The sequence below is a fragment of the Chelon labrosus genome, assembly GCF_963514085.1.
Source record: "Chelon labrosus genome assembly, chromosome: 15".
NCBI classification, from domain to species: Eukaryota; Metazoa; Chordata; class Actinopteri; order Mugiliformes; family Mugilidae; genus Chelon; species Chelon labrosus.
Genome location: NC_140348.1, coordinates 23,126,555 through 23,144,273, shown reverse-complemented (window position 1 = coordinate 23,144,273; position 17,719 = coordinate 23,126,555). Strand labels below are relative to the sequence as shown.

Sequence of the window (17,719 nt, the reverse complement as noted above, 5' to 3'; positions counted from 1 at the left end):
GACCAATCAAATTGTTTGAAGGGCTTTATGCAGTGATGTATCTGTTGAAAAATGCCCCATAATGAAATCTACATGATGTGTTACAAGACGCATGTTCTGATAAGAATTGTGTCTGCTATGCTAGGTCAGAATTATTGTACCAAAACAAATTGTGGTATAGAGGTTGCTAGTTATCTAGAAGTTACATAAATGATCGTAATATAGTATAAACTAATCAGCCAAAACATTATGACCACTGACAGGAGAAGTGGGACAGTTCAGTGTTCTGCTGGGAAACTTTTGGACCTGGCATTCATTGGTGTGGATGTTACTCAGACATGTAGCACCCACCTAGACCAGACCAGGCACCCCCACCCCATAGCAACGACACTCCTTCATGACACCCTGCCTGACACCGACACACACACAAAAACGTTTCAGGAACAATTAAAAAAAAAAAAAACAAACATGAAGAACAGCACAAGGTGTTGACCTGGCCTCCACTCGATCCCAAACTGATCAAGTATCTGTGGGATGATCCACAGAGGCCCCTCCCCTCAAAGGCCCCCCACTAACAACATTGTGTTGCCAGACACCACAGGACACACTCAGAGGGCCCATGTCCATTCTCTGATGAGCCACCACAAAGGAGACCTACACAATATTGGGAAGCTGGTCATAATGTTATGCCTGATCGGTGTATGTAAGTTATGCAAGTGAAACAGAATAGGTTAATTACTTATTATTACTTTTTATGATGTACAGTGTGTGCTTGACTGCTTCAACTGTTAGATTTGTCTTTTAAAAATCATCATCATTGGTCAAAGATAACTCTGGCTACGTTGCTTTCTTATCACTGACTGGTATAATCTCTATATTCGAGGATTAGTTGTTTGTTTGATCAGTCAGTAACAGTAAAACAATGCCCTGAGGATATTAATCAGCCAATTATGCTAAATGTGCTTCCTCCGATCTCCACCATACTGTTAATGTGAGGAGGCCTCCCTCCCCCCCTGATAACCATATTTAAAACACATTTCCTTTCTGCCCGCTCTTGGCACTAATGAAGCTCTGAAGTGTGTGGACTCCGAAGCAGTGATTGACTTACCACCCGCTCTCTGCTCTCTATAACCAGCTCAAGGACACTTCCAATTAGCGTCCGGACTCCGGCGCGCTAGCTCCGGTCCCTAGGCCTATCGCGCCGGAGAGAGGCCATTTGATTGGGTATCTCAGGTCGCCATACATTATGAACGGACTGACTAGGTGGAGGAAAGGCTCGGCGGTGCATTTTAATTTTCCCCATCCATCCATCCATTCTTCCTTCTTCTTTTTTCTTTCTACTGCAGCTCTCCGTGCTCTCATTCTGCGAGCTGCCGAAGCCTTTAAACAAAGTTAGATGATTCAAACATAATTCATGAATATTAAAACGAGGAGGAGCGGAGATATGTGTACGGTTTCATTTTGGGAAAACAGTCACGCGCTGATATTGTCAACGTGACTATCATTCATATTCAGATTTGTTATTCACCGAGCGCGCCTCATGTCCTCTAACTCAACTGATAAGGAGGTGCTCAGTTTCCACCAGTATAACCTCACCATAATGCTCTTATCCTCGACAACCTTGATGATTCAATAGCACTTTTTGAACTCGTCTTTTGGTTCCTGCACCATTGTCTTCAAGTTAAGGATAACACAAAGCAGGCAGGTCTTGAAGGAAAGTGTCTGTTGAGACACCCTTGGTGTGACATTGATGTTTTTTCTTTTTTTAGAGAGGACTGCCAACTCATCCTGAACATCTTTCCTTTGAGTCACAGGAATATAATCGAGGCTGACGTTTTTCAAAGGCACACACTGTACAGTATAAGCAGAAGTTCAAGAAAATCATAAATATAACCTGATTCTACCTCCGTCGCCCTATCTCAGGTCGGGGTCGTGCTGCACTACTCGTCTCTGTCGACCATGCTGTGGCTCGGTGTGACGGCCAGGAACATTTACAAGCAGGTGACAAAGAAGCCTCCGCAGAGTCAAGACGGCGACCCGCCTCCGCCCCCCAGACAGCCCCTGCTGAGGTAAGCACAAACGTCCTTGCAACCCTTCTCAATCCTCTGCCGGCCTCCACACGAGAAGCGCGTAAACAGTGTTTTTGAGCTTTTCTTGTGCGCTCGCTGCTGCTCGCTGCGTGTTCATCTTCAGAGGCCAGCGACGGGTTCACTGCGCAATTATATTCGCTTTCTTTTTTCAAATTTCTTCACAGGCCACGGCTCTGCTGAGCCGGTGAGACGGACGTGGATGTCTTACACATTCACAAGCAATTTCTGGCCCAGCTTTCCTTCATTGTTATGAGCGAGAGCGAAGGAAGCGTTCAGATTAGTGACAATACGACAACATGAATATACTTATTTAATTATCCGTGTGCTCCGTCACAGCAAGGGTTCTTCATTCAGAAAAGTAGACCCCAGGGATGCGTATGATTTGTCATATAATTCATCATCACCACATTTTCTTCAGTAGCATTTTATTGGAAGCTGGAAGCTACTTGCACTGGAGCTAGCTGGCTGGGTATTTAGGTAAAGTTTTACATGTAATGCTGCTAGCATACATTTCATAAGAAATATTAACTTTCTCTTCCAGTGCATTTATCTGACAACGTCTCTGCTTACTTTTCTGAATAAAATTTCACTGAAGGAAACATATAATAATCTTACATACCGGTAATACATTTTTTTAATACTGGACAGGCAGGTTTCCGTCCTGTTGGGTTGTGAACATAGACAGTATAAAGATGGACGGCGGAACTGCTCCTCAAAAGTGAAGACAAAGCAAGTAGAGCTCCCCCTGGTGACTGGCTACAGTATAGGACATAAGCTCCACCCCCTCCATGTTAGTGGATGGGACTTAAAAATAGTAAAATACATGTAAAATTTGTCATAAAAGGATGGTTTCTGTCACTTTAGGTAGTTAATATAATGCTGATGCATGTTCAAGTGTCAGTTGTTTGGATATGTTTCGTTTTAGTTGGTTATATGATGCTATAGAAACAGGATGTGACCAAATGGCAACTACCAGTTGCCATGCCAACTGCTCCGTAAAGCATCCTGTGGGACATTGAGAGTTGTTTAAAAAAGAGTTAAAAATAAGTACCGCTTATAATCCAACATGTCCTTGTAACTGGTGGAGGTAGAGCAGAGTATTAATTGAACGAAAACACATGTGAGTCTGGTGGAAGTGTGGTCGGGTCATCGATAACGTGGCTCCACGTGGCTCTACTCTAGGACCGTACTGATCAGATCTTTGATGGGATGGATGCTGGATCTGTTGCTTCAATTTCAACTGAACTTTGATATGATGCCGAGTGCATTGTGGAATCAGCGGCTGCCCAGTCCCTAAGGAAACGAAGGAACTCCAAACTACACCATCTGTCTTCTTGGTTGAACACACAGTCTTTACCTGTACGTTTACTGTGAAACTGCAACTTTGATTTAATGCTATTTGGTCGTGCTGCTTTTTCCAGGCATGCCTTTCATGCAGGTCAAGGAAAGTGCATTCAAGTTGACAGTTGCAGAGTTACCTGCAGATCTTGTTTTGACATTTCGGGGTTCACGGAGGCTTCTGTTTGCGTCTGGCGGTCAGGTCTTGGGCTAAATTTTCCGGGACGGTCTGTCCTGAACAAATTTGCAGTTGTTTGAAATCTCCGTCGCTTGTGGGCGATTTCTTTACAGTGGAACGATTTATTTCAAATCTTTCGGAGAGACTTTTTATATCTCTTTTTAGACTCATCTGTATCCACAAGGCTTAGGAGAGCTCTTTAGAGCCTGTCATGATGACATGAGTATCAAAGAGGACAGCAGACTCTCAGTGTCAGGGCCATTGATTACAATCTCCCTTGGGGGACTGTAATCAATGGTACCTAATCTGAAACTCCTGATTCCGTTTTAATGGGTTTGGAGGTAATAAATATAGGGCTATACTTTTGCTTTTACCATGGTTATTTCATGTGTCATTTGTTTGAGTTTATAAACTTTATTAAAAGTCATTAATTCATGTGAATAGGTTGAAATATTTGGGGGCAAGATCAGCCAGAAAACCAGCAATTTCCATTTTTCCATCCACTCACTGCGATGACGGTGCGTTTGCAGAGGCAGGTGCACTCAGCCATGCATTTAAGCATAGACATGTTTGTGTCTCTTTTGATTTATAATACTTTTTCGTCTCAGGTGTTTTGCCGGCTCGTGGTTTCTTTAGAGAGCAGCAGTGGCTTTACACAGATGAGTTATTGCATCGTTTATCCGCGGAGACATCCACAGCTAGTTTGCATTTTTTTTTTTCTCCTCCAGCTTTGTTCAGTCTATAGTGACATAACAGTCAGGTCTCCCTGTTTATATCGTTTGGCTCTCCTTGTGGAGTTCGACCACGTTTGCTCAAGATCGGATCTTAGGTTAATGATTCGCTTAATGCAAAAAAAGTTGACTGATAAATGCCAGAGACCCGAGATACAACTCCTGAATTAGGGCCTATTTAGCTGAGACATTCAAAGTGCAAATGACTGCTTATCAAAAATAACACTAACCGAGACTGATAAGCTTCTGTCAAGGGTCTCTCTGCAGCAGTTTTTGTCTCAGTAAAGCCTTGTCTGAGCTCAGCGGGTCATCCAACTTTTTTTATCTTTTTCTTTTTTTTGGAGGTTCCAGCAGATTAAATGAAGCAACGTCTGGCCCTGGGGAGCAGGACTGATGAGCAGCTGTTTTAATCTCATTCCTCTAAGTATTGCCATCACCATTATCTGTGACTTTGTAAGCTCTCGCCAAGTAATTTCCCAGCAAGGTGTAAATTAATAATTGTAAGAAAAAAAAAGCGTAATTTCTGTGATAGGATTAAAAGAATATATCCATATAGGTGTTCAGAGGGAAAACATCCTAACAGGATTACAGAATGCTCTGCTTTTCGTGTGATAACCCGTTAAACAAACTGACTGTATATGACTGTAACAGCACGACATGAAAGCAAGTTGGCACGAGAGCAGAGAAGTCACAATAGTTTGCTGAGAGTAATGGCTAAACTTCTGAAATAGTTAGATTAGACATGTACAACTGTATTTGCTAATGTTGCATAGGTCTCCCTTGTGCCTCTGAAACAGTTGGGACTCATCAGAGAATGGACATGGGCCTTCTGAGGGTGTCCTGTGGTGTCGGAGGGGCCTCTGTGGATCATCCCACAGATACTTGATCAGTTTGGCATCTAGTGAATTTGGAGGCCAGGTCAACACCTTGTGCTGTTCTTCATGTTTTTTGAGTTGTTCCTAAAGTGTGGGATGGCTGCTGCCATCAAGGAGTGTCATTGCTATGGGGTGGGGGTGCCTGGTCTGGTCTCGGTGGGTCCTACATGTCTAAGTAACATCCACACCAATGAATGCCAGGTCCCATTTAAAGTTTTTATCTGACACAAAAAGTTACACCTCATTAGTACGTGTATTATTTGTAGTTTTAAAACGATTTGAACCTCATGTTCTGCAGTTTTCACATAGGTATAGGTACACATTCTCGTCTGGAATAGCAGAACTTAGTGTGTAGTGAATGTTTGGGCTCAGTTATTCAGTTTGAGGCTTCCCACCGTGCTTCAAGGTTTAGTAAGTAGAATGAAGGGTATGTGAATGTCAAGAGGAGGAAGAGGAGGAGGAGGAAGGACAAAGAAGCCAATGATTTCAACAACCTGTTACCATGGCATCACCCCAATGCTATAACTAATTACGTCAATCACCCAGGAGGCTGCAGAGCCAGGAGCTTCATCGCAAATCTCAATGTATTTACCCTTTTGACCCATTTCATTTCCATTCGCTCAGACACACTTATCAGATTGAATTTCTTCTTTTTTTTGTGTGTGTGTTATTTTTTTTTCTGCTTACTGCCGACGTTTGGCGTGTTTGAGAGGATCAGCTTTTGGACGTGTGCGGTGCTCTTCCTTGGTGGTGGAAAGGTGCTGCGTGAGCTCTTCTGCACATGGCATCTGTGCTGCAGAGCTGCAGAAATCCTTTTAGAGGAAGGTTTGAGTGCGGCAGCGCAGAGGGCAAAGCGAGGGTACGCCGGGACAAATGTATGTATCTTAGGAAGTGTCACTTTCTGAAAGCGCTTTCGTTTGCCTGAATTTTCTTGAACTTTATGAAAGATTTTGCAGAAAATATAGCAGGTGACCCCACATAAGAGAATCATTTAAGCAGTTGAACTGGATGTGAACCCTGCTGGAATATTTGCTTTTATAGACGCTTTCGTTTGGGTTGTTTAGAGGATTGTTGTGAGGCATGTCACAATCACGTGGGCTCTACCACCCGTATACCGCCTGAAACCAACATCTGCAAAAAAATCTATAAAGCAGCAGTATCATATGTCAGGTATTATTAAAACTAGAATCTGCTCAGTAACAAATTCCTGAGGAGTCACTCAAAGTCTGAGGATAAGGACCCCACCAGATAAGGATCCCCTCAACCTATAAGCAGCACTTTCCTTGCAAAGCAAATCCTCAGACACCTGCGTGAATGGGGGGGGCGTGTTTAATATGGCATGTTCTCGAGGCTCTCCCATCATGCACTGCTTGTGAATGAGATAATTTGTCTGGGGGCAGGCGGAGGGATCCCGTGGCGCAGCAGTCGAGTTGATCCACAGTGATTGACTGTAATGCTCCCCGTCAGACAGGCTCATGCAATGAGACTTAGCAGCTGGAGACAAATCAATTTCCCCCCCTCCTCCCAACAGCCAACCTATTCCTCCTCATGTACCCCTCTCCCCCGTCCTTCCACTCTTGACAGCGTCTGATGGCATATCCAGCCGACCATTGCGCCGACCTTTGTCGGGAATCCGCTACACTGTGTTGGACCACACACCTTTGCTGCCGCTGTTCACGCTATTAACTGACAGTCATCTGGTGCGATCTGCGCAGATCATTCCTCCAGAAGCAGCGTTTCAGTTTGAGGGGAACATTTTGCCTTCCAGTAAGGAATGGCCAACATCTGTTAAATGTCACCAAATTCGACATCACACTTCTATCCAGATGGCAAAATGCATGCAACCAGGCAAATCCACATCTTATACATCTATATACTGCATAATTTATATACGCATAGCAATTAAAGCACCATGCGTATCCTTTCGCTCGATTTAAATGTTGTAGATGAGCTAATTTAAGACGAGGGGAAATATGTAATAGTGTTGGCAGGTGATGCTCAAACTACAAGGATATGTGGATGATAATAAATCTGTCACTTTGACACTTTGTGGATTGTTCAATCTTTATTCTAAGCCATTCCAGCTGGTAACTGGGCTGAGTTTCTAATGGATGTGCTGTTATTTAAGGCTATTTAGGAAGGCAGGGTTGTTGTTTAAAGTCCTCATGAAATCAGAATCAATACTGGGATTGAAATGTAGACTGTATAAAGATGGGTGGGGGAATAAGTCTTAAAAGGTGAAGCCAAAGCAAGTAGAGCTCCCCCTGGTGGCTGGCTGCAGTATAGGTCATAAGATCCATCCCTTCCATGCTAGTGGATGGGACTTGGGCCGAACTTTTTTGTCATTTCAAGAATGGTTTCTTTCATTTTAGGTAGTTAATATAATGTTGATGCATACTCAAGTTTCCATTTTTCTGAGAAGTTTCGTTTTAGTTCCCTATATAAACAGGATGTGACATCATGATCACTGCAAGTTGCCATACCAACTGTTGGAATAAATAAATAAACAAGTAGCCTACAGTGTATAATCCAACATTCCCTTGTAACCCGTGGAGGTAGAGCAGAGCACAGTATTAAGTCAGTTTGGCTAATGCAAGGAGGTGGGCACGCATTGTCCATATTTATATACAGTCTATGGTTTGAACCTTTTGTTCTCCCTTCCTCCGGGTGCTCTGGCTTCCTCCCACCGTCCAAAGACATGCTTCTCAGGTTCGTAGGTGCTTCTCCATTCCGTGTAGGTGTGCATGACCTGTCCAGACCTGTTAGACCTGTGGTGGGCTAACGACCTGTCCAGAGCGTGTTCCACCTCTCGCCCAGTGTCAGCTGAGACAAGTTCCAGTCCCCCTCGAGAGGATAAGCAGTAACAGAGACTGAATGAGTGAATGAATTTGCAATGTATGTCACCTAGATACCAGTATCTGTCTGACTAATGACAAAAAGGTAGTTAGTCATGATGGTCCAATTGTCTGTTAAATCTATAGGCAGATGCAATGATGGGTGCGCCATTGTAGCTGACCAATCAGAGCAGGCAGGGCTTTTCAGGAGGCGGGTGGAGCTCCCTAGTTTCCTGTTTTTCCTGGAAACGTGAATATGTGAAAACAAATAACACTCTGGCAGATTTGGCTGTGATTTTTAAGATTACAACGTACATTAGCGTTATATCCAACAAAGGTTCAAAAAAGGCAACTGGACTTGTAGAGTTTTTTTGAGAAGACGTTTCACCACTCATCCGAGTAGCTTCTTCAGTTCTAGGGGACTGATGGGAAGTCTGAGGTTTAAATAGGAACTCCTCCTGAAAAAACTTGCTTGTTATGCTAATAACCAGAAACTGGTGCAGCTAATTTCCATTAACGACAGGGTACTTACCTGTTGTTGAGGGGTTAGGGTTAGGGGTTAGGGTTATACCATGACCTGGATGACTGAGAACCTTCACAGATACATTAGCGTTGCATCTTAGAGCTATACCCACAAGCATTTGCCATGTGCTGGATCTGGCTGTGACCACCATTTGTCCCTAGCTGTGCTTTGTATATGGTGTACCGGGTCCAAAGAGAGGACACAGTCACAAAACAGAGGACGGTGCATAAAGACGAACAAGAATAAAAGGACAGTCACTGTGAAGCTGCAGGCTGAAAGTCACTTCGGGCTCTATTTATATCGGACGATTGCTGTTCCTGAACTCACTCAAAATGAACTATGCATCCAAACCCATTTTGTTAGTTAGAAGCCTTCTTTAATAGAATAACTAACAAAAAGGTTTGTGTTCATGCAAACATAGGTGCAGTAGGGAGACATGTATAGTGATGGAGCACTTTTATTTTGCATTAAAAAAGACATCAAGAAGAATTATTCCTTCGTCGACACCTCATGGCCTTTCTCTGCATTTGACCCATCCATTCACACAGTAGTGCATTCGCTCGGAGCGGTGGACTGCCACTTGGGTAGTGCTCGGGGAGCAATTTGGGGGTTAGGTGCTTGCTCAAGGCACCTCAGCCATGGACACGGGAATCACCCTTCTCAAGCTGCCTCTCTAACCACTACACCGCAGCTCCCCTCATGCAGGTTAGCAGAGGATTAGCACATAGCTGTGTCTTGCTCATTACACGTGCTCAGTGCAGGTTCTGCAGGTATGCTACATGTTTTTCTTTAGCGGGTTTGTTGTGGGACACGCAGACAAGCATTCCTAGAGGGGACGAAGGGGACGAAGGGGAATGAGGGTTATAAAGCGCAGGGTGCTTTAACATCCACTAGTTGCTCTCGTTTATGCTTATCTTGCTGACGGGTGTGTAAATGGCTTTCTGTTGGAGAAGGGTCCCCCGGGGGAATCGTTCCACTCTGAGGCGGTGACAGGCCGGTAATGCCACAACGCCGCCGCCTCCGCCTCCGCCACCGCCACCACCCCACCCCGCCGCGCTTCTTCGCCTCCCCCTCTGCCGGCCACCCCTCACCAACCAGCTCAGACAAACATCTTGATTGTAATTGAATTTTTGGGACGGCTGCCGGAGGATAGATTGGGAGGGAGGCGAGGGGGGATGGAAGGCAGAAAAGGGGGGATGAAGATGGAGGAAGATGGAGTGGTGGAAAGGTTAGCGCAGTGACAGAGGCTGAGATTGAACAGGAAGGAGGAGGAAATAGCGTAGTGTTATATAGGAGAGTGGATGACGGTGCAAGGACATTGCAGAGAGCTGCTGGGGATTAGCTTCATTTCTGCAATGAATTCTTAAAGCTCATAATATACTTCCTGTGAGGCAGGAGACATTGTTCCCCGAACCTGCCTGCATGCTTTAAATCCTCATCTCCACTGCGCTGTTGATTTTCCACTGTGGATGGCAGCTTTTTCTTTTTGTGCCACCCCGGTCGAGGAGCAAGGGAGCTGAATCGATACTAAAAGGTGACATGAAAACAAGATTAACTAGACGGGGATTTATCGCTAGAATCATTTAAAGCTTAACAGCATCAAACCGACCATTTTTAAACTGGCGAGCAGCAACGATGAACGCAGTTTCATTCGTTCACGCGATATCATGGTCAGCCAACAAAATACACGTGTTACTCCTGTAATTTTGTCATAACTATCTACACCGATCAGGCATAACATTATGACCACCTTCCTAATCTTTTGTAGGTCTCCCTTGTGCCTCCAGAGCAGTTGTGACTCATCAGAAAATGGACATGGGTCCTTCTGAGGATGTCCTGTGGTGTCTGGCAACAGAATGTTGTTAGTGGGGGTCCTTTGGGTCCTATGGGTTGAGGGGAGGGGCTTCTGTGGATCATCTCACTTATGCTATATCAAGTTGTTTGCAAGGGAATTTTGTCAGGACAAGCATCTTTTTGGAAACATTATGTTGTCAAATGCTGCAGAAGTCGCCACCAAAAAAAAAAAAAAAAGGTCACGCACTCTAAAATTTCGCCTTTAGCTTTGATTACAGCACTCATTCTCTGTGGCATTGTTTCGATAAGCTTCTGCAGTGTCACCAGATTTATTTCCATCCAGTGTTGCATTAAGTTTCCACCAAGATCTTGTATTGATGATGGGAGAGTCTGACCACTGCACAAAGCCTTCTCCAGCACATCCCAAAGATTCTCAATGGGGTTAAGGTCTGGACTCTGTGGTGGCCCCATGAATCCTGGCATTGTCATCTTGGAATATGCCGGTGAACATCAGGGAAAAAAAATCCATTGATGGAATAACCTGGTCATTCAGTATATTCAGGTGTTCAGCTGACCTCATTCTTTGGACACATAATGTTGCTGAACCTAGACCTGAGCAACTGCAGCAACCCCAGATCATAGCACCGCCCCCACAGGCTTGTACAGTAGGCACTAGCCATGATGGGTGCATCACTTCATCTGTCTCTCTTCTTACCCTAATGCAATGGTTCCCCACTATCCTTCCAGTTTTTAATAATGCGTTGGACAGTTCTAGTAGTTCTAACACAGTTTTAGTAGTTTCTTCAATCTCCTTAGATGTTTTCTCTGCTTGATGCATGCCAATGATCTGACCCTTCTCAAACAGACTAACACCTTTTCCACGACCACGGTTTGTTTAAGAAATGAGAAGCTACTCATTGCATCAGTTGAGGTTAAATAACTTGTTGCCAGCTGAAAGATAATCACCCATGCAGTAATTATCCAATAGGGGGCTCGCACCTATTTGCTTATTTAAAGCCAGGTGGCGACTTTTTTTTTGGCCAGGCAGTGTGTATTCTTCCAAAGCATAAAAATCCCATCTTTAAATATCATGAACAGCTGCGCAGTGTTTCGGCATCTTCTCAGCTTTCGAGCTAATTGATCTATTACTCAAACGATCATTCCCGCATTTCACTGAACTGTCTCACAGGCACTCGAATCAGCGCATGCCACTGAAGCAGCCCCTCGTGTTGTTTCAATTCACCTCTGTAGCGTGTTTTGCTTTTTAAAGCTGGGATCGTTGCTTATTCAGACCTGCAGCCCATATGGGACTAGAAAAAACTATGTATAATAATCCAACCAACCTCACATTTTAAGACGTCAGTGAGAAACTTCTTTATGTTCGACAAGCCAATTAAAAAAATCACTAAACCTTTGCGCTCAGATCCAGGTTTCTCGTTCCATCCCTTCAGCTGTAACAAAACAACAGATGCCAAAAACAGCAGAAGTGGGTGCTGACAAGTTCATCAGGCTTACACCTACGGGAAGCAGATTTGTTTATTCCATAAAATTCACACTTTGGTTTGGAGCAAAGAAAACACACTGTAGGTGTGATTCCTCCCGTAGAGTGTGATCACAAGCGCGTTGACATGCTCATGCAGTAAGCTACACGTCAGCGATCCGGTTTTTCTTTTTATTGATTTTTCACATACACCGATCTGGCGTAACATTATGACCACCTTCCTAATATTGTGTAGGTCTCCCTTGTGCCTCCAAAACAGTTGTGACTCATCGGAGAATGGACATGGGCCTTCTGAGGGTGTCCGGGGGTGTCTGGCAACAGAATGTGGGGGGCCTTTGAGGGGAGGGGCCTCTGTGGATCATCCCACAGATACTTGATCAGTTTGGGATCTAGTGAATTTGGAGGCCAGGTCAACACCTTGTGCTGTTCTTCATGTTTTTTTTTAGTTGTTCCTAAAGCATTTTTGTATGTGTGTCTGTGTCAGGCTGCATCCTGCTGGGGATGGCTGTTGCCATCAAGGAGTGTCATTGCTATGGGGTGGGGGTGTCTGGTCTGGTCTAGGTGGGTGCTACATTTCTAAGTAACATCCACACCAATGAATGCCACGTCCAAAAGTTTCCCAGCAGAACACTGAATTGTCACAAGATGGTCAATGTTCTTTACTTCTCCCGTCATAATATTGTGGCTGATCGGTGTATTTGGGCAAATGATGGCTGGCAAATACGTTCTCATGCTGTTCTTTGTCATCAAGTTTTGTCCTTCAAAACACTGAGGTAACCATCAGGCCTATGCAGCAGCCAAGAACTTCACTCAGTGCACAAATCCGTAATTTTCTCTGTCACTTCATCTCTCTGTATTTTTTTTTGTAATGCTATTTCTCTCGTCTGTCTTCTGTAATAATGTCATATTTTTTGACAGTGTGTGTCGCTGTAATCCAGATGTGAGATGCAGGATTTGCAAATGCTCCTCCTCCTTCCTCATGTTCCTTGTGCTTGTCTCTTTCCCTCCGTCTCTGTTTCTCCCCTCTCTGACCTCACAGATTTTATTTAGTCAGCGGCGGGGTGCCCCTCATCATCTGCGGGGTCACGGCGGCCGTCAATATAGACAACTATGGCAGCGGGGAGCAAGCGCCGTAGTAAGTTTTTGATTTGCTTCCGCTCCCGAGGTCAGATTACTTTCATCTGCGAAATTCAACAAAGTGTTTTTCCCTATTAATTACTTCCAGAAATAAACCTTAATTTCACTTTTTTAAAACCAGGTTACATGTGTGTATATATAGACAGCATGTTTAGACACAAGGGCACACCTTCTCCTTTACGGTTTTATTTCCCTTTGGTGGAAGCATATTTAAATTAGTGCTCTCTGTTAAGTAAACAACACATTAGTGATTATGTGTGTACAGTGTATGTGCATGTTAAAGCTGAAGAGTTCATTGGAATCAAATAATTTGCATTTTTTTGTTGTAAATATTAAAATGCACTTCTATTCGTGTCTACTGCAGCTGCTGGATGGCGTGGGAGCCCAGCCTGGGAGCCTTCTTCGGCCCCGTGGCCTTCATCGTCCTGGTGACGTGCATCTACTTCCTCTGCACCTTCATCCAGCTGCGACGGCACCCCGAAAAGAAGTACGAGCTCAAGCAGCTGACGGAGGAGCAGCAGAGGCTGGCCGCGGTCGACGTGCCGACCCACTGCCACCAGGGAGCCGAGCCCGGAGCCCTGGGAGCCCCGCCAAGTGGGAGCCACTGCCCGGCCGGCTGCCCGGGCGTTCCCATCAACCCCGCGCTGCTGGCCAATGAGCACTCCTTCAAGGCTCAGCTGCGAACGGCGGCCTTCACCCTTTTCCTGTTCCTGGCCACATGGACTTTCGGGGCGCTGGCCGTGTCGCAGGGCCACTTCTTGGATATGATCTTCAGCTGCCTTTACGGTGCCTTCTCCGTCACCCTCGGTCTCTTCATCCTCATTCATCACTGTGCCAAGCGGGATGACGTCTGGCATTGCTGGTGTTCTTGTTGTCCCGGACGCCGCGCCAACGCCTGCTCTGGAGCCCAAGGGGGGGTTCAAACGCGGCCCAAAGTCAACGTGAATGGAGATACCCCCGGGCACGGCCACGGCCACAGTCACTGCCACCATGACTCACCGTGTCAGGGTAAAGCAGTCATGAGCTGTGGCCATGGCAGTTTAGGTCACTGTAAACACGCCACCCTTCCGTCCTCTCAGAATCACGTGACGTGTCTGGCGCCGGTGACGCCGTGCTGCGCCGCCCTGCATAGCCAGCAGCTGATGGAAGAGGAGCCCGCTGCGACGCACGTGCTGCTACACGCCGACCCCGAGGGTTACCGGCCGGGGATCCAGTTGCACCCCTGCCTAAAAAGCAGCACCAGGACTAAAGGCCGTCAGTTCAGCCGCAGGGCCGGGGCGGGCACTTGCGCCGCAGGGGGGGAGAGGGAGTACGCCTATCACATCCCGTCCAGCGTGGATGGAGGCAGCGTGCACAGCTCACACACTGACAGCCCTCACAGCACACATGAGCGCCACGCCCACATCTGTCCACATCTGGCCCATGAAGGCCACCACGACGGGCATCACACGTGCCACGCTGCTGCAGCCTCCACACACGAGTCCCTGGCATGTCATAATCCCTGCCACCGGCACATCTGCTGTGCCAAGGCAGACCTTTTCCCTTCTCTGTGCCCGGCAGAGGCGGGAGACACGGGCGTCTTCCTGTGTGGCTGCGGCAAAGTGGCCGAGGAGGACCCAATGGCTACACATCACCATCTGGAGATGCATGCGCCCCGCAGACAATCCTACCCCCAGAACCCGCCAAATCAGAACGGGATTCTAAAGGGGGGCCTGCATGAAGGACTCCTCTACACCTCTGACAGCACAGGGAATATACGCACTGGACCCTGGAAGAATGAAACTACTGTGTAGTGTGGAAAGGAAAAACAAGGGACGCAGGCGGCGCCGCTGCCAAAATAAACCCTCACTTCCCTTTCTAGAAATAAAAGAAAAAAAGAAAAATAATGAATTGAATAACATTTTAAAGGTCACAATCAGCGTGGGATATTTTTATTTCAATGTCCTCATGTTTCTATGTGTGCTGTTTTACTGTACAGAAATCTGAAATCATGCAAACGCTCCCTGAAGAGCGCCCACAGACGGAACAGAATCTCTTCCATCGCAAAGAATTTGTGAAATGTGTGTCACATCATTTCATCTGATGTAATTGAAGGTAATTCCACTGTTCCATATTACTTACAAATCTCTCTATATATATACAAGAAAATGAATGGTTGTGCGTATGAATATGTGTCAGTGCTCAAAAGCAACACGCTGCAAGTTTTTTTTTTTTTTTTTACACTTTGAATCCGAAACCATCGAATAGTCTACGACTCTCCAGTACTTTAAAGAACTCTTGGCATCCATGTTTTAGATGACTAAACCAGCAATTTTAGACTCCATGGGTATTTTTGCCATTCAGTCAAGCAACTGTGAATATCTACTAGAGATTTTCTAACTAATATACAAAGATACTGTCGCTTTCCAGAGATGTGTGGATGCCAGTTAAGTGGTGAAAATTTAAAGCAACAGAAAAAGAGACATGAATTAAGCATCTTCTTATCCAGGTTGGTATTGATCGTGCTGTCTATATGATGTCTTCACTGTTGTGTTTCGTTTTTATTTTATTTTTTTATTGGAGCAAAGTAAATAGCGGCACGGCGACTGACAGCCAACAGCAGCGGCCAGGCCATTGTGAATAGAGAGTTGGTGTCATCGGATCAGATCCAGCGTGCAGCTTTTAATCAGCGTCGCGCCGCATAGAGCCGGGCCCTCGCAGTTCGCGAGTTCATTGCCAAACAAGTGCGCCGGTTTTTATCCTCCTCAGCTCCGCTTGCCTCATATAAAATCACCGTGTAATTCTTTGTAAAAGCAGACGCTCTAGAAAAAGCAACGAGGTGCTTAAACATCAACTTTGGGGAAGCCGAGCTGCAATCGATGTCCTGCTATTTTCCGTCTTAAACATTTAAACCACGCCCATTATTGGCAAGCTCCAAAAAATGGCAGAATCTAGAAAAAAAAAAAATGCAATCCCTTTAAAGGTTATTTCTTTTTTAATTTGACTTGTAATGTCCCTGAAGCATGTTTGTTTATATGTAGCTATATTTTAACACGATAAATGAATGCCCACGAACACACTGTTTGCTGTGACCTGACACCAGCTTGCTATGTATTTTTGTCGCGCCCCCTGGATTAATCCTCGCTCCCAGCAAATGCCGTATTATCTCCCCTTTGGTTTTCTTCTACGCTTCAGTCCAGAAGATCCTGTCGTTCTGCTTTGGCGGATGACTTATGTCAGGAGAGGCCAAGGTTGACGTATGGATTGTTCCTTTGCTACCACGAAGGTCACTCTTTCTTTGAGGAATTGCCGCTCAGCAGAGACGGCAAAGGAGTCTCCGCATTGATTTAGAAGCACTTGTTTGTTTTATGAATGATGCTACAGAGTGCGACGCTCCGCGCTAAACCAGTCATACATTTCGTCAGAAAAAGCCGACACTTGAAAAAGAGAAAAAATTGCACACACACGAGCAGCGCATATAATCTCACGGCGAACCCAGCTTTAGCGACACCACCTCAGCATGCACACCTCATCTCTTTATCCATCTCGTACACTCTTGTCTGTGTATATAGAATCGGTTTTCGGATGAATTGTTTTATATGAGATTTAAGATATTTAAGATTAAAAATAAGTCTATATGTAAAGAAAGTTGTATGGGAAAAAAAATGACCTCTCAATGTTAATACTCAGTATCTGAGTTTAGAAATGTCCTTTTTTTTCTTTGTTTGTTTTCAAATGCCTTTCTTTCTGTTGTCTTCATAAAGTATGCAGACTCGCCATGTGTTGTGAGACTTATCCTGTCATATCAGAAATAGAAATGCACTACCCTTAAAAAAACAACAACAAAAAAAAACGTTTGGCCTGCCAGAATAGAATTTGTCACTTACGGTGTATTATGTTTATAATAGAAATCTTTGTTCAGACAGAAATATCTGGAGAAGAAAAAAGAAGAAGAAGTGACTTCTGCAGACAAGAAAAGACAGAATATTAATGTGATACTCCCTTTATTTGAATGCCAGGCTTTGAATAGCGAAAAGGGGCCCTGGTAGACATCAGAGATGATGCATGAACCTCGTAGCTTTTCACAGGGCCATTGGAGTTCTTTCCACGGTCTGGAACAAAATGGCATATAATGGGCCGAACTTATGGGTTATAAAGTGCTGGCTCACAATTGATCATACGATACAAGCTCCTTTGAGCCACCTTGGATGCTGGCAGTCAGCGGCCCTGGCTTTATAGTTATTGGAAAAGCGATTTGTAACGGTATCACAACAAAATCAGGCCTCTCCTGCAAAGCCCACATTAAACTGAGAACATTGGTCTAGGTTAATTGCTGTACAACATGTGTATTTGCTGGTGGTGTGTCTTAGGAGCAGCCGGAGCTTTTCAGTGTCTGTGAGACGATGTGTTTGGTATATCACAGGCCGCCGCCGCCGCGGGCCGCCCTCTCTGTTGTCATCAGTAGCAGACGTACTGCCCTAAAAGAGCTTGCTGGCTTAGTTTCGGCTCACCAGACTGCTGGAATATTCACCTGTGGTACTGTGACAAAACCTAAAGCCAGTTTTCACTTTTTTCTACATTGACACAGATTCCAATAAATGTATTTTTTCACCATGCAACGGATGAGAGCGTCTTTGGCTTGTGTTTGTGTGTCCGTCACCGGCGCGCATGAAACCGCATTTAACAGAGACAGTTTTTTGTTTTTTTTCTTCCCTTCTCAATTCTCAGCATATGTGTTTATATCTTCTGACAGCGTGATG

At 45.1% G+C, this 17,719-nt stretch overlaps 1 protein-coding gene across 1 annotated transcript in view; it reads left to right on the top strand.

The window, feature by feature from the left end:
• The window catches only part of adgra1b (adhesion G protein-coupled receptor A1b), a 182,217-nt gene extending 164,735 nt beyond the window's left edge, over positions 1-17,482 (top strand). Inside the window, exons 17-19 of the mRNA XM_084562352.1 lie at positions 1,903-2,048; positions 12,883-12,978; positions 13,345-17,482. Coding sequence (XP_084418478.1) covers positions 1,903-2,048; positions 12,883-12,978; positions 13,345-14,773 — 1,671 coding nt within the window. The 3' untranslated portion in view covers positions 14,774-17,482. The remainder of the gene's footprint in view (positions 1-1,902; positions 2,049-12,882; positions 12,979-13,344) is intronic.
• Positions 17,483-17,719: the final 237 nt, after the last annotated feature.